Source organism: Microtus oregoni, unplaced genomic scaffold, assembly GCF_018167655.1.
Source record: "Microtus oregoni isolate MIOR12 unplaced genomic scaffold, Mior012 000007F_ref0000211, whole genome shotgun sequence".
NCBI classification, from domain to species: Eukaryota; Metazoa; Chordata; class Mammalia; order Rodentia; family Cricetidae; genus Microtus; species Microtus oregoni.
In genome coordinates, this window is record NW_024543066.1 from 18,503,938 (window position 1) to 18,530,463 (window position 26,526).

At 42.6% G+C, this 26,526-nt stretch overlaps 1 protein-coding gene across 3 annotated transcripts in view; it reads right to left on the reverse strand.

Annotated features, from left to right (window-relative positions):
- The window catches only part of Slc9a4 (solute carrier family 9 member A4), a 54,617-nt gene extending 28,603 nt beyond the window's left edge, over positions 1–26,014 (reverse strand). The window contains exons 1-3 of one of the 3 annotated variants that reach the window (XM_041656520.1): positions 25,905–26,014; positions 14,629–15,092; positions 475–734 (exon numbers count right to left, since the gene is read on the reverse strand). In XM_041656520.1, the coding sequence (XP_041512454.1) occupies positions 475–734; positions 14,629–15,092; positions 25,905–25,923 (743 nt within the window). In that variant the 5' untranslated portion in view covers positions 25,924–26,014. Of the gene's footprint in view, positions 1–474; positions 735–14,628; positions 15,093–20,788; positions 21,554–25,904 lie in introns of those variants that run through there. The other 2 variants (XM_041656519.1, XM_041656521.1) reach the window with 2 other exon arrangements.
- Between the last annotated feature and the right edge of the window lie 512 nt (positions 26,015–26,526).

Here is a 26,526-nt window from a genome sequence, read left to right on the forward strand (position 1 = left end):
ATTATTATTATTATTATTATTATTATTATTATTTTGAGACAGGGTCTCTCTTAGCTGTCCTGGAACTCATTATGTAGACCAGGCTGGCCTCAAACTCATAGAGCTCCACCTGCCTCTGTATCCTGAGTGCTGGGATTAAAAGTGTGCTCCACCACGCCCGGTTCTAAAATTAATTCTTTGAGGGAGAAAAGAAGCTGCTCAGATGGCCTTGAAGCTTGAACTGTTCCAGCTCTTCCTCGCACCAGCTTTCCCGAACGTTTTAGATTGTCAGTCTGACTGCTAGAGTTCCTCAGGCAAATGTCGCAGAGAACATTTGTTTGGCAAGGGCTTGAGTCAGCTTTCAGAAATGTAAGAAATCCTAAACTCTGCAGTGCCTCGGGGGACTAGTCTCGGGCTTTGCCCAGAAACACAGGCTACCCAGCTCCTAAACCCTCCGCCTATTTCCCTGGGTCTCCTTCCACCGAGTGTACTCACGCCAGGATGCCGGAGAGATAAAGAGTCTCGGCGGCTAAGTACGACAGATAGCTGAACATGAACACGATGAGGGGCTCAATTGCAGAGATATTCTGGGTGAAACGTGTGATAAAAGCCGAAATGAACCCAAAAATAATGCCGAAAAAAACTCCCCCGCAGCCCACGATGACAAATCTGGCGCACCCAGCCAAAATGTCCACAGGTTCTATGTCCTCAAATTTATGCATCTTAGTGAAGGCGATTAGTATGTTGTATAAGACCTGGGAAAACAGAAATGAGAGAAACAGGAAATAGGCGTTAGAACTTGTTACACATGGACTCTCTCAACTCGGCATTCCGTTAAACAGAGTACCAGAGTAAAGGGCACAGATATTAATACAGCTACCCAGTTTTTAAATGCACTGCAACATATGTAGACCCATCCAGATTCACTGAAGAAAAGGGAAGTATTTGGATATCGATAATCAAGTGCACGACAAATGTTTGAAGAGGTGGGGATACTAATTATCTCAATTTGACTATTACATATTGTACACACATATTGAATTATATATTTCACCCCATGCACAAGAACAAAGGAAAGTAATAATAATGATAATAATAATAATAATAACTCCTCTCTGTGTGCCAGTTTCTTTGCTGAGATTCCTGTTTCGGTTAATGTATTGCCTCCCTGCTTTGGGCATTCACTTCCTAGCTGTATTATAAACCTCGCAATTTCTTTTAGTTTTCCCTTTAAAGTAACCAACAAGGTTAAACTCCCTCAGCAGAGAGCAGAAGGAGCACAGGGGAAAGGGGCTTCTTGGATGTTCTTTAGGTCCCTCGGGGAGAAGTCAGCCATGTTGATATGACGACTTCCGGTGGAGCCTGCCTGAGTCACTTGCCCAGAAAATAATTCCTTGTGGCTCCTGCCTCTGTAAAAGTCCTAGCATGTGCCACATGCTTGAGTTTAAACCTGCCGGTGCGTTCTCTGCTAGCCCAGCTCAACCTGCTTCCCTGGGTCCAGTCTTCTCCTTTGAAGACTTCTACCCGCTTTGGAGCCCAGAATCTCCACCAAGAGCACTAAGGTTTCATCAAGTCTGGCCATGCTTGCCTTTCAGAAAGTGGCCTTTAGTTTGTCCAGCACCTCTTGGCCAGTCCGAGGTTGGCTGACTCGGCCAACTTCTCGGTTCTCCACTGGTCAATCCACGTCTTTCCCAGTGACATCAGAATCCATGCAGGCTTGTGCACACTGCTAGGCTTCTCCATGCCTGAGCTTCCTTATATAGATGCACAGGGGACGTGCGGCCTCACACATGCTGGGCATATACCCCACTCCTGAGCATTCATCTAGCGCATCTCGAGTTCTTATTTTGTACTTCGAGATAGGATCTTAATAAGCCGCCAATCTGGCTTTGAAACTCATTTTATAACCCAGCAGGTCATGATGGTTAATCTTCACTGCCAACTGAGTAGGATTTAGAATTGCCATGGAAACAGTAATTCCGGTGTGTCTGTGTCTGCCTGTGAGGGAGAGTCTAGATTGAGGTACTGAGGTGGGAAGACTCGCCCTAAATCTAGGCAACGCCATTCTCTGGCTGTGAGTTCAGGACTGCATAACAAAGAGGAAAGGACCTTGGCATAAACACGCATCTCTCTCGACTTCCTGGATGCAGGGGGCAGAGGGACCCATGGCCTCAGTCTCCTGCCACTGCAATGGTCTCTATGGCCTCCAACTGGAATATGCCTCTCCTCTCTTAAGTTGCATCTTGTTGGGTATTTGGTCGCAGCAGAAGAAAAAGTAACTAATTCATAGGCCTTAGACTTGTAATTCCTCTGCCTCTACTTCTCTTGTAGTTGGGAATATACACCATCAGACCAGACTATCTATACTCTTCATTGGAGCCTAACAGCTTTTGAGCTCTGGCTTTGGCGATATCTACAGGGCTTGCCAGACTGCATGCTTCTTCTGCAGACTCTGGCAGCTCAACCTTGGTTTGCAGGCTGCATCAGCTATTCCTTTAGAGTTGATATCCTGATCCTGAGCCCTCTGGGTCTGTTCTAGGCAGTGCCCCTGTTGATTTCCCACATAGAGAGCTTGGCAATTAATGATCATTTACCAATGATTGATTTCTTTATTTTATTATTAATTATATGTAAAAGTGTTTGTCGCAGTGTACCTTGTGCATGTATGAGTCAAACTACATGTGAAATCCAGAAAAGGGCATCATATTTCCTGGAGCTGGAGTTACAGCTGAGTGTGTGCGTGCGGGTGGGCGGGTGGGCACATGCGCGTGCGCATGTATATATATGTGTGTGTGTGTGTACTTGATGAGGGTGCTGGAAACCAAACTTAGGTCCTCTGAAGAATAGTGTGTGCTCTTAACCCTGAGCCATCTCTAACCAGTCATGCCAAAGTCATCTCTAGATTGGAATCTTAACATGAATAAGCAAAGTACATTGAAACCAAGCCTTCTTTAAAGCCACATTCTAAGAAAAGCCTCACGTTCAAGGAAAGTTTCCAGTAGCAAGGGGTCTATGAGGAGGGAGGGTATCCTTTTCCAAGAACCCTGAAGTCAGCATGTACCTTGTTTCATTCACTGTAAAATGGTATGTATGTATGTATATATGCAGGTATGTGTGTGTATGTAGATATGTATTTGTGTATGTATATGAGCTGACTAGTCTTATGTCGACTTGACACAAGCTAGAGTTATCTGAAAGGAGGGAACCTCATTTGAGAAAATGCCTCCAAAAGATCCATCTGTAGGGCATTTCTTAATTAGTGATTGATGGGAGAGGGCCCAGTCTGTGGTGGGTGATGCCATCCATGGGCTGAAGGTCCTGGATTCTACAAGAAAACAGGGTGAGCAAATCATGGGGAGCAAGCCAATAAGCAGCACCCCTCCAGTGGCCTCTGCAGCAGCACCTGCCTCTGGGTTCCTACCCTGTTGGAGTTCCTGCCCTGATTTCTTTCAATGATTAACAACAGTACAGAAGCATAAGCCAAACAAACCCTTTCCTCCCCAACTTGGTTTTTGGTCCTGGTGTTTTGCCGAAGCAATAGAAATCCTAACTAAGTATGTGTGCACTTATTTTCCTGCCTCACTTTGTGAACTATCAGAAATTTTACAGTATGGCCCTCATCCTTTGAGTGTGAGCTTGAGGAGCAGGTAGTTCCTGGAAGCAGCTCAAGAATCTGTCAGCAGACCTCATTCGATACGCCTCATTGACAGCAGACTTCTGATGGGAGAATAAAGCCACAAGGGGAAAGCCCAGAACACATCTGAATATGTGTACTAGTCTTTTCTTTTTAATGTCATAAGCAGCTAGCAGCAAGTTTGACCAGAGATAGAAGTATGAAGAGATTCTATCCAGGCTTCCCTCCTTTCCCCAAAGAGAAGTTTGAACTCATCAGAAGAAGAAGTGGCTGGGGATAATGGAGAAGGAGAGAACAGCATGCGGATTTGCTGGAAGGCAGTATGCACTCACGCATACACACAGACTGGATGGAGTGAATTTCTGAAATAAGATCACTACTTTAAAAAGGAGAGGCTTGCTTAAGGACTCTTGAGTCAGATTAGTACACATGCACGCACACACACACACACACACATGCACACAGAAAACACATACACACATATGTATGTACACTAAAATGCAGAAATATTGAGATGGGGAGTGAGGAGATGACCTACCTGCTTACTCACGGTCCCTCCTACAGAGACCACGGCAAACATTATGCATTTGTCTCTCTTGGTCCTGTGTGTCCTGCCTGTGTGACGCGGGTCATCAGTTTCTGTGCCTGGGGCACTCAGAGGTCCTCAGATCTCTGGCTGCAGAGAGGGAAACTCACCGCCACCTATACTTAATTTCCATCAGTTGTCTCCAAGGAGGACCGAGGTGGCACGGACACTAAAGAGGTACCCTTTCCAGGAAGACAGATACTCTTCTGATGATGCCCTCAGTCTGAGGGCTCTACAAGGGTGAGGTAAACTCTAAGAAAGTCAGAAAGACAGTTCCTGCCGCCTTCCCTCCTTCCTCTGTGTGTCAGAGGCCAGGCTATCTGGTTTTCAGGGCTGTCTCTCTCTCTCCAGCTGCCCTCCAAGGGAGTCTCCCTAATTACGCATTACACATCTGATACCCTCTGGGCGTTTGATCTACTGGTGAGCTAAACAACACCTATCAAAGGATTTATGTACCAGACACGTTTTGCAAAATTTTTCTTATAATTCAAGCAAAGTTTATTGAAGCATGTTTTGGGAAGAGCTTTGATTAGTATTTGAAGTTTGCAATTTGGGGTTTTTGAGTCATTCCAGAAGAAACTGGGCTTGTATCCTGACTCATTTAGTCTCGTATCACTTCCTAGCTGACCGCGAATCAATCCACACATGGGTCTTTGGAACTTTGGACATTGCTCCTTCAGGCTGGATTCACAAAGGAGCGAAGCAGGGCTGCAAAAATGGTTCCACAAACCTACAGAAAGTGGGTTTGAATGCCGTGATGCGGGCACTCATTTGACTCTCAAAGCAGAGGAAATTCATGGACCATAATTGCAGCTCAAAGATTTGCCTATTGTTTCCACAAGCACAAACTCCTTTGCATAGATTTCCAGATTACAAAAGGCTACACAGCCATCAGGACCTACTTTGACCCTGGATTCCAGTGGTGGCGGATATAGAAAGATGTCTTGGAGCTTTCAGAAACTAAGTGTCACCACAACTAACAGACTACTTTTACACACAATTCATACTATTCTGTGAAAAATCTTTGCCTTTCAAAAATAGCAATATCTGGCTATCATTATAATGACAAAGAATTTTCTTTGGATTCAATATATTTCATGTATGAACAAAGACACCAAATCCAAGGTCCCTATAAGACTCATTTGTTCCTCTTATCTCAGGGACAGAGTCATGCTACCTTTGACAAATGCCCCCAGTCACCCATGGCTGTAACTGGAGCCACTGTTCATAAAGCTTATTAAGTGCAGAAACCCCTCACATGATAACTAAGTACGTCAGCTGACCCACTGACACTCAGATGTGGAATGTCAATTCTAAATGCGAACACTTCTCTCCATTTTCTCAACTTGGTGGAGGACTGATTTCCATCTGAAATGAGTGCCTTCTGGCCCTGCTACACACCCTTTAGAAACCACTTTAGTGAATACACAGAGACCATGAACAAAAAGTGTGGACTTGAATGAATATTTCCTCCTTAGTGCTACTCATCTCAGTGTTTAGCGACACACAGTGACCACGACCCTATGACCTTGATGAGGTCACCAAGGGAACAAAGGCTATGGACTCCTAGTGATCTTCCTGATCCAGCAGGCTTCCTGCTGACTGTACACTATCCTCTGATCTGAGCTTCAGGGCTTTCTCTATAGAAGTTCTGAGAATAGCTATCCTCATGGTGATCTTCATCTTAGGAGAAAATGTTTGGTGTTTAACCTTTGGCATGATGCAAGCTGTAAGTTTTCTATCTTACTGAAAACAATAGGTCTGGAGAAATGGCTCAGTGATTAGGAGCATGTGTTGTTCTTACAGAGTTCAGTTCCCAGCATCTTCATTGTGGCTCATAAGCATCTGTAAGTCCAGTTTTGGAAAATCTGTGAGCATCATGGATATAGGTGGTGCACAAACATGCAGGAAAAATATTCATACACATAAAACACAATCTTTAAAAAAATCTCCTAAAATAAAAATAAAGTTCTAAAAGGTTTCTTACTCCTCCACATTGTCAAGAGCATTTATCACAAATGAGAGATGAATTCTCTCAAATAATTGACTATATTTGTAAATAAAATCATTTATTTTATTTATGTGGTGAATTGAATTCACAAATACAATTCTTTGTGGTAATAATTTTTGTGCTTTTCATATATTGTTGAAATTTATTTTATAGTATTTTATTAATTAATTTTTGGTCATTAGTCATGATGGATTTTGTTCTGTAGGTTTCTTTTTTTAATATATCTTTGCCTGGTTTTGGTGTCAGGACAAAGCTGGCTACATAATAAGGCTGGAAATTAGCCCTTTCTCCATTATATCTGAAAAGGTTTACGTGGATTAGATATGATTTCTCCTTCTAGGGATAAACAAGATATCATTTTAAAATGATAAGTTAGCATTTATTACCATTATTACAATTGCTTTACTATTGTTACCTTTGATTAGCTATAGTTTTTCTTGTTACAGGTAGGGTAATATCATGGATTTTGATCTCTCATTTTTTTGAGATCTCTTTTATTTTTTAAAATAATCTTTTCTCATTATACATACCAATCCCAGTTCTTTCTCTCTCCTCCTTCTCCCACTCACCCCATTCCCCATCCATTCCTCAGAAAGGGTAAGGTTTCCCATAGGGAGTCAATAAAGTCTGACACATTACTTTGGGGCAGGACCAAGGCCCTCCCCCTGTATCTAGGCTGAACAAGGTATCCCCCCCAAAAAAACCATGGGCTCCAAAAAGCCAGTTCAGAGTTTTCAATTTTTTTAATAAAGAGGTTTTAAAGCTGTAAGTGTTCCTTAAAGCACATAACTTGTAAATTATGAATGTTATATTTTATTATTTCTAATTAGTAAAATTTTATTTTCATTTTATTCTGGTATAGGTGGACAGTGAAAGCATTCGGAATGGCCTGAAGATTTCTAAATTTATGGATTTTTTTAATTGTTAAAAGTTGTCATTTCCAGTAAGCAAAGCATGCACTTAAAGAGGAATACCCAGCTTTGGGTCACTAGACATAGTGCTCACAAATGGCAGCTCGGACGAAGTGGCTGGTAGGGTGCTGTCCCTTTGTGTCCTGCAGGCATTTCCTAGCTTGTCCTATCACTTCCTAAGACTAAGTGAAAGGCATCTCCGGCACGGCTGGTCGAGCAGTCATTTCCTACTGGTGAATTGTCAAATTTTATTTCATGTTTTGTGGACCCTTATGAGTAGATTCATATGCATGAGTTCTGGATATCCTTCTGAAGTAACATTTCCATCATAATGATGTACTCTTCTTCACCTGTGCGGTGCTGTCTATTGCTAGAGTGATTTAATCTCACGCCTGTGTGACTGTACCAGCATCCTTATGTTACCTGCCTACTTCTTTCCTGACTCAATGGTATGAAATCTGATTAGAACCAGGAGAGAAACAGGGCAATCTGTTGCAGCAGAGTGTAAATGAATGCTGAAACATGTTCATAGTGGGGCTCTGGAATGACGACCCTCACTGTTTACCCTGAATTTCTTGCCCTCCAACAGACACGTTTTAGGACTGCACTTGTAGCCTTTTAGAAGCTGTTTATTGCCAGTCTGACAGGTCATGTTTTGAGGGTGATAGTTTTGAGCAGAGTGGAACATGTCATTTTAAGGATGGGTCTCTCACTTCCTGAAATGACTATCCTCTTCCCTGTGGCACAGTGACCAGCAGTATTCAATCTGGTGGATGTGGTATGGGGTGTACTGTTGAGTTAGGGCACAGAGAAGAAGGTCTCTTAAGAAACTGCTTTAGATTTAAAAGGCTTTGAACCTTGGGTAACCACCGTGGAGAAATAATCCCAATAGTGCCCCCAAATGTACAGACCTGCAATCCAGGAAAAAAAAAAAAGCTTAACAAAAGATTTGTTCATAAGCTTAGAAAACTAGGGTTAAGTTGGCAAACTGAAAAAAAAAAGCTTAACAAAAGATTTGTTCATAAGCTTAGAAAACTGGGGACAGTGATTTTTAGAGAACCCGGCTCCTCCCATGAATCATACCTGTCTCCTACCCTTAGAGGCTCATTTTCTATTCCATGTCCTATTATAGCATGAACATTTTTTTTTCAGGTAGCTTTATGTCTTGATACTTTTAACCCTCAAACTATAAACCAAACTCAACTCTTTGAGTCATAATCAAACTCACATTTTGTAGAATAACCCCAAATGATGCCAAATGACTAAGACATTCCCCAATAACCAAAGGAAGGAAGAACATATAAATTACTATATCCTAGAGGCAAAATCAAAGGTTCTCTCCCCATCCAATTATGGTCTAATGCTATAATGCAGGCTTGTAAGATGTTGGTCATCTGTATAATTCCCAAACTGTAGGGAAAGTACTTGCCCCCCCCAGAAACCCCTCCTTCTAGAATCCACCTTGTGTGACTTTCCACACAAAACTGACCTTATTATTTCCACACTGCAGCCCAACATGCCCAACTGAGAACATTAGGACAGGGGCTGGCAGAGGATGGTCACACAAAAGTCACAGTACTAGGAAGTTCTCCTGGCTGTGTCTGAAATGCCAGGGTGTTCTTTCCCATGAGGAGTTTCCATGAAAATATTACACAAACTCCTACAGGACCTTTGCAGCTGGGACAGGTTCTAAGAAAGCACAGACTAGGAAGACGCATGGTTGTAGGTTAAAATAATAGTTTACCAAGAAAGCTTACAGTATGGGGACTCAGGGCGGCAGCCAGGCTTGCTTTCTCATCTAAGGTGCTTGGTATACTTGGTTGGGGAGTTCAGGGTCCTTACTGGTATTAACAGAATTGCATCTGGGTAGTTTCCTGCCCTCATTCTCATTATTCCCGAAAGAGTTAAAGGGCCAACACTCTCCTCCTAAGTGTTCCTTCTCCTCTAATTTCTGTTCCTATTGCTGCTCAACTCCACCTCCTGACAACGAAAGGCAGCTTGTCAACTAGCTAAATTTTATTCTTTTTTCCTACCCATGTGATGGAAGTGAGTGTCCACCTCCGAGTGGCTCATAAGAGTCTTCTGGTTCAAGATCAATCGGTATAATTCAATTCTCAACTATTCTCTTCCTTTAAGCAGAAGCAAATGATCCAAAGGTGTGTTTGGGAGTCAAATTTAAAGGAACTGTCATGAAATCATAGTTAAAGGCCCCTATCTAAGAGTATATACTTCTAGCATGCCACGGAGGGGCGTGCCCTTCCAAAGGTGCAAGTTTTTCTAGTTGGAGAGCCTGTAATGTAGACACTAGATATTTCGGGGACAAAGTGTCACCCAGTTGTGGAGGGGCTGATGATTAGAAATGTCTCCCCATGTTGGTAAAACTCCATTCTCTGAAACACACTCCTGGGGACTTCAAATGATTGTCTTCACTTTTTGTTTTTTGTTTTTTGAGACAGGGTTTCTCTGTGTATCTCTGAATATCCTGGAACTCACTCTGTAGATAGACTAGGCTAGCCTCAAACTCATAGAGATCCACCTGCCTCTGCCTCCGTGAGTGCTGGGATTAAAGGTGTGCACCATCATCTCCTGGCTAGCCCTCACTTATTCTAGCTCCTGCTACCTTCCACCTTTCCAACCTGGCCACTGGCTACCAGTTGGTGCTGCACCACACACACACACACACACACACACACACACACACACACACACACCGGTCCTACCATGTCTCACTGACAGAGGGCAAGCTCACCAGATAAACCTCCAGATACTTTGACTGGCAATACATTTCTAAAGGCAAATATTGCGGTCCCAGTAGGCGGCTCTGATTCCTCCCCTGCCACCAGTGGGCTGGAAACACCCTGGAAAGGTCTTGCACTTAGTCGCAGGCCCCTGAGCTGACCAAGCAAGAATTCACTACTCTGTTTGCCTGAGATTACATCTTTATCTCTGTGCCTGGTAGTCACCAAAATGTTGTGATCTCGTATGGATCTTCCTCTGGATTGTAAGGACAAAAGGATGCTTATTCATCACCTACCATTGTCTGGAAGTCCCATTTCATGACCTCACAACCACCTACTCAGGTTGGGGAAGTCCTTCCCATTTCAGATATAAGGAAACGGACTTGAGATTCTTGCTCCAAAATGATGTTTGTGTAGTTTCATATCCCCTCATACACCAACTCTCATATGGTTTCTTTCAAGAACTGGGCCAACACGCATTGACATAGGATAGAATCTCACATCTCAATGGACTCATCGCAAGCTGGAAAGATCATGGTTACAGTACACTGAACCCACTTCATCTAGCCCTTAGCCCAGCCCAGCATCCCAGCACACTGCAGAATGTCAATCATTTCCTCTCATCAGTGGGTGCTAACTGGGATGGAGGAGGTCCAGACAAAGCAGAGGAAGACTGCCTGAGTTTCGGTCTCAGACCTGATCCTGTGGCGCTTCATCCTACCAGCTGAGGTAGAGTAAGAGATGGGGAGAGATTGGGTGGGTATTTAGAACCATGAATGAAATCACCTGTTGCTTATCCAGCAAGTTGATATGGATAGAGAGACAGATAGATAGATATAAATAGGAAAATAAACATCTATTCCTATAGCCAATGGGGTGAGCCATATTTAAAATTAACTGTCCAGCTATAGTGAGCCAGAAGTGTTCATGGCTGATGTGAAAGTCACAGACAGGAGCCACTCAATGCCCTTCCCAGTCCAAAAACTTATTGTACTTAAAGCTAAATATGAATTTTCCACGGACCCTATGAGTGGAAGAATGTCTTTATCCCGACTCTACAGCAAGAAGAGACGTGAATGAATAGTCTTGCCTAAAGCCTTGTGTGACAATCACTAAGCCTGTCATTTCTATACAAGAGAAAGATCAGCTGTGTCACTAAACTTGAGCCTAGTCCAATCACTAATAGGTGCGGCTAATTGTTTTTGCGCTCTTAGGCTCTTTGGGGGACTCACCACCCATTCCCAAATACATACATAAAGCCTTATTCTTACTTAAGAATACCTAGCCTTAGCTTGACTTCTTTCTAGCCAACTTTTCTTAAATTAGCCCATCTACCTTTTGCCTCTGGGCTTTTGTCTTTCCCTATTTATGTATTTCTTTCTTTACTTCTTACTCTGTGGCTTGCTGTATAGCTGGGTGATTGGCCCCTGGAGTCCTCCTCCCCTCTTTTTCTTGCTTTTTGACCTCTTCTTCCCAGATTTCTCTTCCTATTTATTCCTCTGTCTGCCAGCCGCACCTATCACTTCTCCTGCCTTGCTATTGAATGTTCAACTCTTTATTAGGCCAATCGGGTGTTTTAGACAGGCAACATAACACAGCTTCACAGAGTTAAACAAATGCAACATAAAAGAATGCAGCATATCTTTGCATCATTAAACAAATATTCCACAGCATAAACACATGTAACTTATCTTCAACTATTATTCTTCATCAAATAGGTAGGTTTTTCTCCTCTCCCTTACAGCTCAGAGTTAAAATTCCAAAAGGTAAGAAGAAAATGGGAGGGAAATGGAAAGACCAGAAATGGGCACCAAGGTCTGCTCTGTAGCCCAGGAAATGTTAACTTCTTGCATCTATTTTGCTTCACTTCTGAATGGAGGATATTTTTCATGCTTCATAATAAGATCCATAAATTTAATAAAATACTAAATACAAAGCTGGCCCCTGTGGGTCTTGGGCTGAGAAATTCTGTCTATGCCTTCTTCTAGGATCTTAGCCAGAAGACTCCATTAGGGATTAAGTGATCTTAGGGTACTTTTTTTCTAGTAATATTTGAAATACATTTTATTTTTAAAAAGAAAGTTGTAAATATTCAAGTCACACAATATCATACCTTAATGGACACATCCTGATAATAAAATGATTGTTGTAGAATAACTGATTCTCTCTCTCTCTCTTTCTTTCCCTCCCTCCTCTCCCCTCCCCCATCTCCCTTCATAGCAAATCTCCAGTGTAGATTGCAGTACTGGGTTACTGGGCACAGTTTGTGTCTCTGCCCTACTGTCCGCCATTGAAGGTCTGTCCTAGCCATCAATTCCATAGCCCGAGAATGCCACAGAGGAAGGAATAACTGGAAAAGCACGAGCTGAACTCCTGATGTGGTTCGTTCTTGGTGAATCAGATTCATAGATATGTCGACTGTTCTAGAAATAAGATCTGCACTGCCATCACATGTAACCCTCAAGCCGCAGGCCACCTCTGGGTGACTCAGACCTTCTGCAGGGTTGTGACTGCTCCCCTTGGGCAGGCTCTTTGCTCAATGAAAGGGTGAGCGCAAAGCCCTCAGCTCAAAATACCATTGGACGACAGAAAGTACCAGTTGCTCTGAGCTGCTTTCTAAATCTAGCCCTGGGCTTCTCTGGTTTCACTTAGGGACCCAGTGGTGCTCCAGCACACACTTAATACTCGCTGTGTTGTGGGCGACCAAAGATGAACATGTGGTCTACCCCACCAGAGCCAATGCAATGGCAACGTTGCCCAGCCGAGGTCACAACATCACCCTCAGCAGGCACTACAGTTACTCAGAAATTACAATCTTATTTTGAAATGATGAGTCTTTAGAAGCATCTATGTGGAAGCAATTTAGCCTCGAGAAAGTCAAACAAATGTCACTGGTGATGGCATTGCCACCAGAAACCACGGCGGGGTTGGCTCTGAACAGGCTGTCAGAGAAACCTCAGGGTGAGACCTGATCTGCTCTCAGCGGCAGCAGGCAAGAACTTGCTTTGGTAATGAATCCAGATGATTTCTCAGCAAGAATTTCTGCCTATCACAGGATCATGCTCCTGATAAAGAGACCACGTGTTCTGGGAAAATTAAAGAAATCAATCCTATCTGTATGAGCAAAAGCTGATAAAGTCTTTCTGGAAACGCTTGGTGGCTGAGGTCACCCGAGTTCAATGTCATGTGTTACCTTGGCATTTGGAAAAATTCAAAGGTGCCCAGCCTAGCTGCAAATTCCTCTTAACCCCGTTGCTTCACGTTTAACAGTCCCAACCAGCCAAGTCTTCTGAGCACAACTGCCAGGCGGTGCTCCCTCACATTCCCTTGCTAGTCTGCAAAATTCTTCATGCAATTCAAACGCATCACTGAGGAGCAGAGTAGCTCCAGCCTCCCACCTGCCTTCTCCAGCCCTGCTCCCTTCAATCTCTAAGCCTCATGCCTGCCTCCTTTAACCTCTGCTGGTGTGTTCTTTTCCTAGGGCACTCGGTGTGGTTTGGGGATCTTACTTGATGCCCCTACTCCCTGGGACTGGGTTTATACTTTCTAATCACCTGCAGTTGGAGCAATCTGCACAGTTTTAGGTTGTATTGCTTTGGGTGAGAATGGCCCCCATAAGGTCATATGTCTGAATCCTTGGTCCCCTGTTGGTGGAACAGCTTAAGGATTAAGAAGTGCAGTCTGCTTGGAAGAAGTGTGCCTCTGGGCGTGGGCTTTGGGGTCTCAAAGGACTTACTCCATTCTCACTATACTCTCTGTCTCCTACCTAAGGATCAAGACATCAGCTCTCAGCTTCCTTTGCTCGGCTGTCATGCACTCCAACCCTCTGAAACCACAACCCAATTAAATGCTTTTTTTTTTTTTTACACAGCCTTGGCCTTGGTGTTTCGCCACGGCAATGGAAAAGGAACTAAGACACAGGTATAATGTCTTTGCCCATCCCCACAACTCTAGGGTGGTAGCCTCTCTTTTGCCAATGGGGTAAATAGGAAGTGATTAAAATAGCCACATGTATCAAGTTTTAAATCTATATACTGCTTAACTTGGAAATTTCATTACTGACAAAATATTGTTTATAGATAGTCCCAAATGCAAAAATAATTCCAGGAAGAAATAAAGCTTATTTATTGCAACATTATTTACATAAAAAAATAGAAACCATGGGAATAATCACCCACAGAGGAAACTGTAAAATAAATTGTGTTAACGTATTGTGTTAATTAACTTTGTTAATTGTGTTAATTAACTTTGTTCATCTACAAAGCACTGTGTAACAGCTGAGGAGACATGCAAGGACCCGGGATGGCTACAGCAACACATATGGAATGTGATCTCTCGGTGTTTGCCAAGACACTATGCATCTGCATCTGTGCAGGAGCGTATGTATGCATGTCTCAATGACCAGAGGAATTTTATTTTAACTTCATCTAGTGTCTCATGATATGTGTGTGCGCAAATATACATATAGACATGTATTAAAAAACAAAGGTATTGTCTAGACCAACAAGAATACCAAGATTGGCTGTAAATAATAGTTTCTCCACGATAAATAAAAAAAAAATCCTTGAATTGACAGGTAAATTGAATTATGTATTTTCTATTTCTTTTCTCTCTTTAAAGCAACTAATGAGAAGTCAGATACAGAAAGTGGATCCGTTGGAAATGTTACCAGAATTTAGGTCACAACCATGACAAGGAGAGGCAAGGCAGCCCTGACCGCTGCGGCCACCCCAGCCCCACCCCTCCGGGACGCGATCTGGGTGACTCACCACACTGATTCCGTCATTGAGCAGGGCCTCCCCGAAGATCATCATGTAAAGCTGCTCGTTCACGCGAGCCTCCTCGAACACAGCCAGGACGGCCACGGGGTCCACCGCCGAGATCAGGCTACCGAACAGCAGGTTCTGCAGCAGGTTGATGTCGCCAAGGCCGAAGGCTTTGATCTGGCAGACGAAGTAGAGGGAGAGACCAATGCCAAAGGCATTGATCAGGGCCCCCAGGCCTGCCCACCACAGGATGGAGCCAATGTTCTCAAAGAAAGGCCGCGTGGGCATGAAGTAGCCGCTCTCCAACACGATGGGCGGAAGGAGATACAGGAAGTAAATGCTTGAATCCATGACTGGAGGCGATTTGTGGTGGGTGCCAAAGATGATGCCACCCACCAGCGCGCCCACGATGATGAGGAGGCAGCTCTCTGGCATGAGGTGGGGCAGCTTATGGTAAAGGTGGAAACCTGGGCACACAGAAGACCGGACATTAATCTTTGCCAATGAACCAGGCTACATGGAGAGACAGTAGGGTGGGGTGGTGCATAAGCGGCTGGCGGCTCTGAGGTGGGTATCGCATCTGCTGCAGGAACTTGGGAGTGTCACCTAGATTAACGTCACTGCCACCAGGAACGGCCTGTGGTCCCGCTGCTTCCCTGCCTCCTGCTTCTTATAAGGGTACCAAAAGACTCACGAGGGGGAAGGGGAGAAGTGGGTGTGAAAAGCGTACACGCATGCGTCACCCAGTGCATAGCTCACTTGGAATCTGACCAGTTCCGAGATCTCTTCTTATTCCATGCTTACTCCACAGCACAGAAATAAAACTTCTGAATTTTGTCTTCCCTCTTAACTTAATAATGTTGCCAACTGGACCCATGGAAGAAGAAAATAGGGTCACATTCTTATGAATGACCCTTGTCGGTTTTATCAATTATGTAATCAACCCAGATTTCCTCCATCACTCTTCTCCTTATCTGTCCCTAAAGTCCATCCCTTCCTCTCCATTTCTACCTCCAGAGCCTTTATTTAGGTCCTTATATTTCTCAGGCTATTGGTTGCAGCATAGCTTTTCTATAGTTTGGATCTTAAACGTCCCTCTAAAATCTATGAATCTTCTCATGTCAAAGGATGTGCTATAAGACAGGTAAAACATTTACTGACAACACCATTGTGCCTGTGACGTCACAGGAACTGTGCTTTCTGGCCCAAGACATGCCCAATATCAAGGCAGCCAACATTCTAGAATGGGTGGGTGGGGAAGGGACACGTTAGACCCGTGCCTAGCAGAGGAGCTATCGAGAGTAAATGGCTGCTAGAAGAGAAGGAATCAGGGGTGTATGAATCTGGGAAGCAGACTTAGGGTTATCCAGGAAGAGTTGGGAGAGGTGAGTGGGGGTGAATATGATCTAAATGCTATACATGCATGTAGGAAATACTAAAAAAAAAATTAGCTAAAATGGAAATATTATAATTATCAATTCTGATGTCACTTTGTATAAATATACACTAAAAGGCATAAAGATATTTCAGAAATGATGGTAAATTTTGCTCTAATCCGAAGCCAAAATGCATTTAAATTTTATTTTATATATAGAATTCCTGTTAGTAACTCAAATAGCAATTTTAAAGCCAAGCATCTAAACACAACATAATTCGAAGCCGGAGGAATTTAACGTGTTTAGGGATGATGGTCAAAAAGTATCAGAAGTGTTTTGTTTTGTTTTGTTTTTTTCTATACTACACCATGGCGTTTCTACCCGTTCAGAAACTGTCATGTGGAACTAAGGCGCAACACTGTGGTCCACAGTGCACAGCAGCCTCAAGTAAGAACCGAGCGTTCGAGGCAGTGGCCCCTGTGTGAGCAGTTGTGCACACCCTGCATGCTCACAACCAAGGCTGCGTGGAGACCTCGTGACGCAACATGATCAAGCACGCACAAAAACACCCTGATCTCATTACACACTTGATTTCTGGATTGATTGCTGGCCAGTTCTTCAGGAACCTTTTCTGTTATTGTTGCTACTAAGCTTTTCGTGACCCTGAATTCCAGTGTACAAGTGTGTGTGAGGTGGGAAGAAGGTTGAAGAAGCTATAGTCTCTGACTCTGTTCATCTTACTGTCTCAGTTCCACCTAAGATGTGGAGAGCACTCAGAGCACTGTATGGATTGTAAACTAGCGGTATTTAAGCACTCTTCTGTAAAGAAAAACATACTACTGACTTTATTGAGGTAGAAAGTCAAAGATGTAAATTATATGGCATCTCCCACAGTTGGCAAATTTTTAATGGTAAGACACAAATAAATAAGAAGATAGAAATAATATGACCAATGAGACTTTAGTAATATGTACATAAAATATTCAATAAATGCAAAGACATCAGCAATCAGAAGATCATCATGGGGTCCTCAAGCCACACCCCCTGCCTCAAGCGCCTCCATCCTTCAATACAGCCAATCAAAATCCTTTGCCAGCAGGCTCCTTTCCTGTCTTGTTGCTGTTTTCCCTGCTTAAATTGTCCTTTTCCTTTGTCTCTGGGTCCTGCTCAGAATTCGAGGCTAACTCTTTCCAACTCCCCACGAAAGGAATTAATATGTCTTCCTCAAAAATTAATGTTTTATCAAAACAATTTATCTCTCCGATGCTTGTTGAGTAACAGTGATGCTTATCTCCCACTTTTGTGCATGACTTATCTGTACTTGAGTGCAAATTCTCCCAAACTTCAGGAAATGGTTTACATCATTATATTGCTTACCAGTTTACATCATTACAGTGCTTAACAAATATCAGCAGCTAAGCTGTGTAACAGCTGGGTCTCAAAGTATTTAAATGAATGAATAAATGAATGAATGGGCTAAATGTTCATCAGAGATGCTTTCATATGGAAGGAACTGGGTGCCTTGGGAAATGGCTGAGATAGGCACAGTTGTGTAATAGAATGAGAAGCATTTTAAGTGAGGGGAGGGAGCTTCAAGACGAGAGAGAGAGAGAGAGAGAGAGAGAGAGAGAGAGAGAGAGGTAGAAAAAGGAAAAGAAAAGTGTCCTAACAGACACTTTGCTCCCTCATTGAGAGATGCCACCTGGCTTCAACAAGGTATCAATTAGTAAGATTATTAAGGAAAACTGGAAGATGGTTTTGTGCCGTCTAACAGGGAGCTTGGCTTCTAAATTACCTAAGGTAGATTTTTTTCCAGAGGCTTTGGAGAACCAGTGAATGTCTCCTTGGAGAGTTTTATATTTAGCTTTATAAAAAGAAGATGTGGGTCTTCCTCAGAACTACTTTGAACTGCTCCAAGATATATATGCATATGAGAGTATGGGGTGTGTCTGCGTACATGTGTGTACATATATGTGTGTGTGTGTGTGTGTATGTGTGTGTGTGTGTGTGTGTGTGTGTATGTATACAGGTTGATACAATTGAGCAAAGTTATCACCAAAGGATGTGACTCATACTGTCAGTTAGGCTTTGCTGGTGTCCAGACCAGTTGAGGGCCTTCTAAAGCCTGGGTTCTCAGTTTGCTAATCACATTTTTAGCCTTCTTATTTTCTTCTTCACCCTCCTTATTTTTGTCTCTCAATTCGTGTTTATTTTAATCAAACTTAACTTTTAATTTATGCCGTAGAACTGGAAGAGCCTGTGTGTTTTCTCGGGACCTACGTTTTACCATTCTGGCTCCTGGTCCTCCAAGTGCATCTACCTGCCTTAAGGCAGAATGAGTCTGCAGAGTTGTGGCAGATACAGGCCACAGGCTTGTCACATTGCAATAGGAAGTGCTTAAAGCATTTTACACTTTAAATCATGTGTCCCCCTTGGGGAAGGAGAGCAGATTTCACAAAGTCAGTCACTTTCCATCTTTATAACCCCAGTGCTTGAACGGAAGTGGGAAGAAACACTCGGGTCCTGGGAAATGGAAGACAACTTTCAATGCTGTTCTTCCTATTGGTCCCGGAACCGGTTCCACAGTATTCTAAGAACTGTGATGGAACTAAGAGATAACTCACAGTCAGAAGTGACCTGAATTATCTTTGTTCTATAATTCGTGTTTATAGTTTTATAGCTGGCTATTTAAAAGGAATAGGGAGTATTTAGCTATTTTCCTCTCACAGTGCTGACCAGTGAGTTCTCGGTTAACCCCTTAAGGTCCAACCCATTCATTTCCAGGTATTGCCTGGGTACTCTACAAATGTGCCTGAATGAATCAGACATAATACACGATGGTGAGAATAAGGCTGAAAATTATGTTATTATTCATAACCTATAATCTGAATATTCATAGGCATTCCTTAGATGTTAAAGACTAGAAACCATCATCATTACTATCATCTTTACTGCTATTACTATTTATCTCTCATAAACAAGTCATCATAGTACACAGAATGTCAGGCCCAGCATTTGGCACACAGTGTATATTTAATAAATAATGCCTCTTTTCAGTTCCCAGTGCTTACCGCGTATAGACTTTTCTAGATTCCTGAAGACTAGCAATTATAAACTCATTCTTGAGTAAGTATGTTTCAACTGAAAACCTACAGTAACTTTCCTTTCTGAAATCCTACTGAATTCCACCATCAGGAAAGTCAGTAACATTTAACTGAGAGTCCCCTGAACAACAGTGTCTCCCACAGTCTCTTCGTACTTCTTGATAATAAATTCGGAGCACATGCAACATGCCCAAATAACAACCCCTCATGCAAATGTACAAACACCAACAAATTGGGCCACCCTCTGCTTCTGGATGTCTAGCGTTAGATAAAGGAGCCAGCTACTCAGCAACAGCTCTGTGTTCTAAGGACCCTTAGAGCTCCAGCCATTGCCAAGCTGTTGCCAGCTGTTGCCAGCTGTTGCCAAGCAGAGGGAGAGAAGCTGTGGGAGAGGGACAAGGGGAGACAAATAATACTCCCCATTGTTTACAAATGGCACGAAAGTATCATGGGAGACAACTTTGAAAGTTCCCATGATCCATCCACCAAATGAAAGGTGCCAGACCCGGGTCTGGCTTGAGCACAGTCTTCACCTAGAGCGCCAGTTTTGCTCACGCACCCCTTCAAAGATGGGCGCTTGGCGTAAGCTCACCATTCAGCAAACTGCAGGAGATTTCTCCCTACCGGCCCTTTCTGTTCCATTTTAAATTTTCATAGCTTAAGAGGCATAGGCTTGAAAGAGGTACCCAAGTACACCCAAGCCCCTAGCCCACGGGAAGGAAGGAGTTACAGAAACAGACAGCCTGTAAATATTCACTACAGACTACACGTGGCTCAACCTACATTTCACATTTGTCATATATATGCATGTACACGTACCAATGTATGTTTATACATGTACATATGCGGAGATGTTTGAAAGATTCTACATCAACAAGGCAATCTGTGCACTCAAACTATCTACAGCTTATCATAGAGAAGGCAAAGGCAATAGTGTATGCAGTAACTGGCATAACTGTATGGGTTTTCGACTTTGGAGTAAGCAGTTTTAAGGAGAGAGCGGTGCACATTGGTGGTAGAACGTGAACCACTACTGTGGCTTCTGAAGGAAGAACACTTGACTAGAGCTCAACGCATTCACTGGAGCTCCCTTCCACGCACAGAGGAAAGCAGGGCGGCTGGCAGCTCCATCTGAGTTAGGAGGCAAGCCATACTTTACGGGCAGATATTGGCTCGTATACCTCGCACCCCATTGCTGGGGTGTTAAGAGTTGCCTGTGGTTATTTTTCTCCTTGCTTCCTGTCACTTTGCAAGAAACATGAGTCTGTTGGAAAGAATAAACAACCAAAGCTATTGACAAATTACAGCACATGGCTAGGAATGAAGGAAGATCATGTTACATAAAGAAATATTATTCAATCTCTGGCATTCCCCAAGCTCTGTACACGTTACATTTTATATTCTTTTAAGCATGGAGCATTAGATTTTTATATGACAGATAAGTCACATGACTGTGTTCTCGAATTACAAAAACAAAACAATGAATGGTGTAGGCATATGCATTTAAATTTCAAATGCAGTCCTGAAGCATTAAACAGCCACGGCTTTCTCCTGATTTCAGGGAATATGATTTTAATGCACTACAAGCAACGGTTAATATCTGCTTGACCCATCGGCTGTCTATAAGAGATTTTCATATGGGATAAGAAGTAATCCCCCTTAAACATATATTTGAGGACTTACCGATCTTTGCAAGAGATGCAAGCAATATCCAGAGGGTGACCTCATAGGGAATTTGAACATAGTCATAATCCAATTCAAACACAGATATTCTTTCATCTGGGTCTGAGCTGGAAGCAGCAAACCGAGCATCAGGTGCCTGCTGGGCAGTGGAGTTGGAGGATTCATTCACATACGAGGATGCTTCGGAACGTGCAAGGACCATCAGCCATAGCAACCAGTTCCAAGAACGAAAAGCCATATGCCTTGCGAGACCCATGCCTGTGGGTCTCTTCCTACACACCTGGGGCCTGATGTGTGCCGTGCATCTGAGGCGGGCGTTTCCAGTCTCGTTACCCGAGTGAGAGACAATATATGTGCAATCCAGAAATCATTCCCCAACGAGTCCAGTGTGATGATTCTGCAGGTACATGCTTCCAGATCTTCTTAAAATCTGCCGTTGTTCGAGCAGCTCAGCTTCTCCAGCAGATGTAGGCTTCCAGTGAGCTCTACCTGCACGACCTTCATCCGACTGTGAACTAAAGAGAAATCTACGAAGAGAAATTTCTCTTCATTCGGAGCTGTTTCCTCACTCACTGAACACCGGCTTCATCTCGTGAGTGTAAATTGGAAAGGACGCTCATTCGGTGAACCACTGAAGTCCTTGATAAGGAAGGGAATCCTTCCTGCCCTGCTGGATCCCAGGAAGAAGTCACCTGTAGTGTACCTGGTCCTCCACCCCTCCCTCTTCGGTCTCACCTGTTTGGAACCGGTCAAAGCTGCAGGTAGCTCTTGAACCACTCCTAATTATTTGCTTTGATTTGACTTTTGTAATGAAATGCTTGCTCTGAAGATTCTTCGCAGGCTACGCTACTGACACCTAGTGGGCACCTGCAACATGACACCCTTTGCAAGTTGGAAATGACAAATTGCTAAAAATGCAGTTAGCATCCAAACCAAGGCTCTCTTTGGAAGAGGAAGGGCTGTTAATATGTATGCCAAGCCATGAGGAGGAAATAGGACTGTCCTGGAAAACCTATCGGACTGTCTTCATAGACAAAGGAGGCGGAGGCAAGGCAAGGACCAAGAAGCTAATGAACGCTGGATTTCTTGGCCAGTTATAAATGAAAGAAACAGGGCTCCCTCTCTTTATACACTTCACAGACAGTTTCTGCAAAGGAAAGAAACCAAATAAGAAGTTGGATGAGTGTGTCTGCAAACCCAGTTGTGAAATGCCCAAACCTGTAGTTAACCATTTTGTTATCATGGTCTATCTGTACAAAAGAACCATTGGCATGGACTGTCTACGGAGTTCAGAGTGGGTTTTGTCAAAGGTTCTTTATCTGAAAGTGACCAATTGTATCCATTCCATGAAGTGTATAGAACAGTAAATAAGACAGATAAGAAGAAAAACTTCGAAAAAGCCAAAATTTCCTATAGATTTAATACGTATTTTCCTAATGATAACAGAAGCGAGGATGGTATAACAGTCTGTGCTTATGGCCTTAGTGTGTGTCACGCTGCGTCTTACCATGTTACCATTCTTGCCATATCAAGTGCATCTTACAGAGCCACCCTCTGACTTCATTTACAAATGGGAATTCTTTAAGACAGAAGATAGAAATAACAGAGTCAAAGAGGAGATAGCACACTAACTGCCCAGGCAGAAAAGTGGGTTCATTTTACAAATCACCCCTAAGGAGGCTTCGATGTAACAAACATTGCTGGAAGTAGAGAAGGTATCCTAGGGAAACGAAAGACTCAGTCATTCAAGAAGACGTATAACAATTTGAAGCATGGATTTACAAAGTAAGATTGACTCTGGGAAGAAAAAAATGGATTCATTTCAACATCATTTCGTATGATAGGATGAAGGTCAAAGTGATATAGATCGTTTCAATAGACAAAAAAAAAAGTATGAGACCAAACCAACACGTTTGCATTTTTAAAACTGACACCAAAACGGGAATAGAGGGAGATGCCTTGAAATGATAGCACCCACAGGCAGCCACATGCTCCTTAGTCAAAAACTAATGGCTGTGCCCTGATCATACTACACTGCCATGCAGGCTCTATCCAGAGGCATTAAACCATAAAGATAGGGGTACCTGGGCTGATTTGAGAAAGGAAAAAATATTTCTATGTGCATATGACACAATCCATTTTAATGGAAAATCATGAATCATTGACTAAAAATCTGTGAGCTCTATTTAAGGAGCTTGTGACCAGAATTGTCAGAACCAGTTCCTGGACCCTGGCAGCCGTGATGAGCTAGGCTTAGACACCTGTCCTCAGTATGCCAATTAGATAAGCAACACTGAAAACAGAAAAAGGAGAGTTCATCAACTTGGCCATGTTGGGGTAAGGGACAAAGAAGTCCAGTGATCCCCCACCACCACGTCCATCTTCTCGGTCCTGACATGATGTTGGGTTTTAGCAGAGGCCAAGAGGGGTTCATCACTAAGCAGTCCCATCCTGGTAGTCTTTGCCCATAATTGACCTGTCAGCTGTCTCCTGAAGGTGGCCTGATGTGTGAAACCTCTTTTCTTGGAAACAAGTTACTTCTCTGCCTGGCACCAGGCTTTCACTTTTTTTTTTCCAGTTTGAGCTTTCTGGAAAAATTCCAATTACTGATAGCCAAGGAAACAGGCACAACTGCCTCTTAAGAATACCCTCACCCCTGTTGCCAAACGTACTTCTTAGAGAACCAGTGTCCAATATTTTCTAATTATTTATTCTAAGGCATGGTCTGGAGTTCACATTGTTAGGTCATGTGGAACTCTCCGAGCGTAGGGTGGCTTATCATCATACAACTTGGGAACACGTGAACACAGGCTTGGGAAAGCTTCACAGCACCCAGAATTTTAATCTGAGGAACCTCAGAGTGTCCTCCTGCTCTTTGCAATCTAGAAGGCAATAGACTATAACTATAAACTATTTGATAACTAAACTGTAAATTCTTCAGCTCCATAAAAGACTCCAGAAGGATATAATATTACCTAAGTAAGCAGGAAGTGCATGGTAAGCAACTTCCAAAACTCTAGAATTGACAGAGACATCTCACTGCCTGGACAATCACCCAAAGTTCTTCTGTAACATTGGGGCATCCATCTTCAACCTACAGGCCCACAGTATGCAGCAAATTTTTCCATGAAGCTGGAAATTTCAAAGACAGTTCTGCCTATATTGGCAGTTTTCAGCCACTTTTTTCTGTGTCCTGCAGAATGTCTGGCAGACTCTTATGTGTAGCAGGAACCCTGAAGGACCACGTCTTCTTTAGGCAAGTTCAGCAGTCATTTCTCTGTGGGTCCTGCAAGTCCAATTTTTGCAGCATACCATGAAGTAGACCAGACAAGAGCAGTTTCTTGCCCAGTTGGCTAACAAACTCCATGAGGAGCCTCTTTGATGGCCATCATCCTCTTAAATTAGTGCTTCCAGGAGCAGATGTGTCTCATTGTCATGAAAAGTCCTAAGTTTTTAACATTTAAATACAATATTCTGTAGTCTTTGAAAGGTTTGAAGAATACCTATCCATCTGAAATACATCCCTGTACATCTAGAAAATCTAACTAACAGGTTTGACTATTATAGATGATTATCTATTAACACATTTCTTAATTATACATTACATTTTTAAATGAGCTGTACAAACACAATACCTTAATCAAGAGCAGAAATAAACATATAACAAAATTGTCCTTAAATTTGTATCAATAAGCTAAGATCCATACCAATGCAAAGTATTGATCTCTATATCATATCCCCCTTTAAATGTAAACAAACACTTATAAACAATTATTTAAGGAATTTGGGTGTAGCTCTCTCCAAACTGCTTCCTGATTTTTGTTAGGCAAAGTAATTGGGGGGAGGGGGGTATTCACAGCAACCTTTCAGGTGGTCTTGGTCCATCAAACTATATTAGTCTGGAAGCAATCACAGGTTCTCATCCTCTGTGGAAACAAAAGAAGAACCTCTTTTCCAAAGTAACATATCCTTAGATCCATATTTTGAAATCAAGATATCTTTAAAGTATATACGTTGGTTTAGCTTAGCAATCTCAGAATCAAATGTCTCTCTGCAGTCAAAAATTTGAATAAAACACAATAATAGACATAATCCAGACTCTCTATGAATTTTCCATCTTTACATGGCTTGTTTTTCTTTACTCATTTTAATTTATGACTGTCTGTACTCTGTCTCTTTAAAGACTTTACCTTAAACCATTTACTTATTTTTATAACTGTCTATAGTTTTTTCTTCTCTCTCCTAAGCCTACATACATTTATCCAACAATGTGACCCATTTAGAGGTATTTTTTATCTGGATTTGTATTTATTGCATATCTGTAATTATTTTCTGACCAGAAGTGCTTCTTAAAATGCTAAGCCCTTCTTCTGAACTTAAGCAGCACCATTGCTAGGGAAAATACGGCACTGCCTGCTTGCCCCACCCAGTCCAGCACGGCAGAGCTGTTCACTGCCTCTGAGAGCTGTGCTCATAGCCCCATTTTTAGGCAAACAGCTAGTCTACTTTGCCATTAAGCAAGTTGTAACACTCTGTTCACAAACCCCATTTAAATGCTCCATAGCTGGACCTCCAGAAAAAGTCAGAGTTCATGCTGGCAGCACAGCCCAGAAAGCCAACATTTCAAAATGGCAGCTTTTTTTTCTGCTACCATTGAATCAGGAAAACCTCTCTTACAGGAACCATGTCTCTGCTTGCTTCTAGCAAACAGAGCCCACCCAAGAAAATGCTGCTACCAAACCATGCTTAACTCTATTATTTTGTGTCTAGGATTCCTTTTAAAACTTTCTTGGGTTCTAAGTAGATTTTAGTCAACCATGTTGGCACTAATTTGTTGTAAGGAGAGGAGGCTGTTTGTTGGTTCCTGGCTGCCTAGACTCCCAAAATAACCACACAGAAACTGTATTAATTAAAACACTGCTTGGCCCACTTGCTCTAGCTTCTTATTGGCTAAATCTTACATATTAATTTAACCTATTTCTAGTAATCTGTGTATCTTCACAAAGCTGTGGTTTACTGGGTAAAGTTCCAGCATCTGTATCTGGCAGGGCTACATGACTTCTCTCTGACTCTGCCCTTCTTTCTCCCAGCATTCAATTTAGTGCTCCCCACCTACCTAAGTTCTGCCTTATCATAGGTCAAAGCAGTTTCTTTATTCACCAGTGGTATTCACAGCATACAGAATGGAATCCAACATCAAGAGTGCTGTCCTTTCTTGTTTAAAATGAACAGTTTTATCTGTTGAGGTCAGACTCCAATCTCTTTCTACCTCCTGTCTTTATACACTGCTTCAGAAATTTACCAGAAGATTTATATAATAGAAGAGGCATAAATACATATAAAAGAGCTGGCAACAATTAGAAACTACCAGAATTAGAATTATCAGAAAGTTTAGGAAATCCTATCTGGGTTGCCATATGTTACCAAGGAAATTGTGGTTCTCTGGGTTCTTAGTCACATTAATAAGAAAATTTAAGAAAAGATTCAGAAGGAAGTTTGAGAAAAAACTTGTTAAGAGTTCAAAAGAAAATCAGTGGGGGAAGTTAAGCTGAAAATCTTGGCAGCTGCCCAGAAAAGAGAGTTGGAGAAGATAGAGAGAAGCCATGCTTTTGAGTTAGGCTTGCATGTTCAGCGATAGAGGTTCAGCAGCTAACCCCATCTTGGATAAGCAGGCAAAGTGGAGAGGGCTGGGAGTTCCTTCTGCGAAAGAACAAGGAAGCCTGGCGTTTGGCTACTAA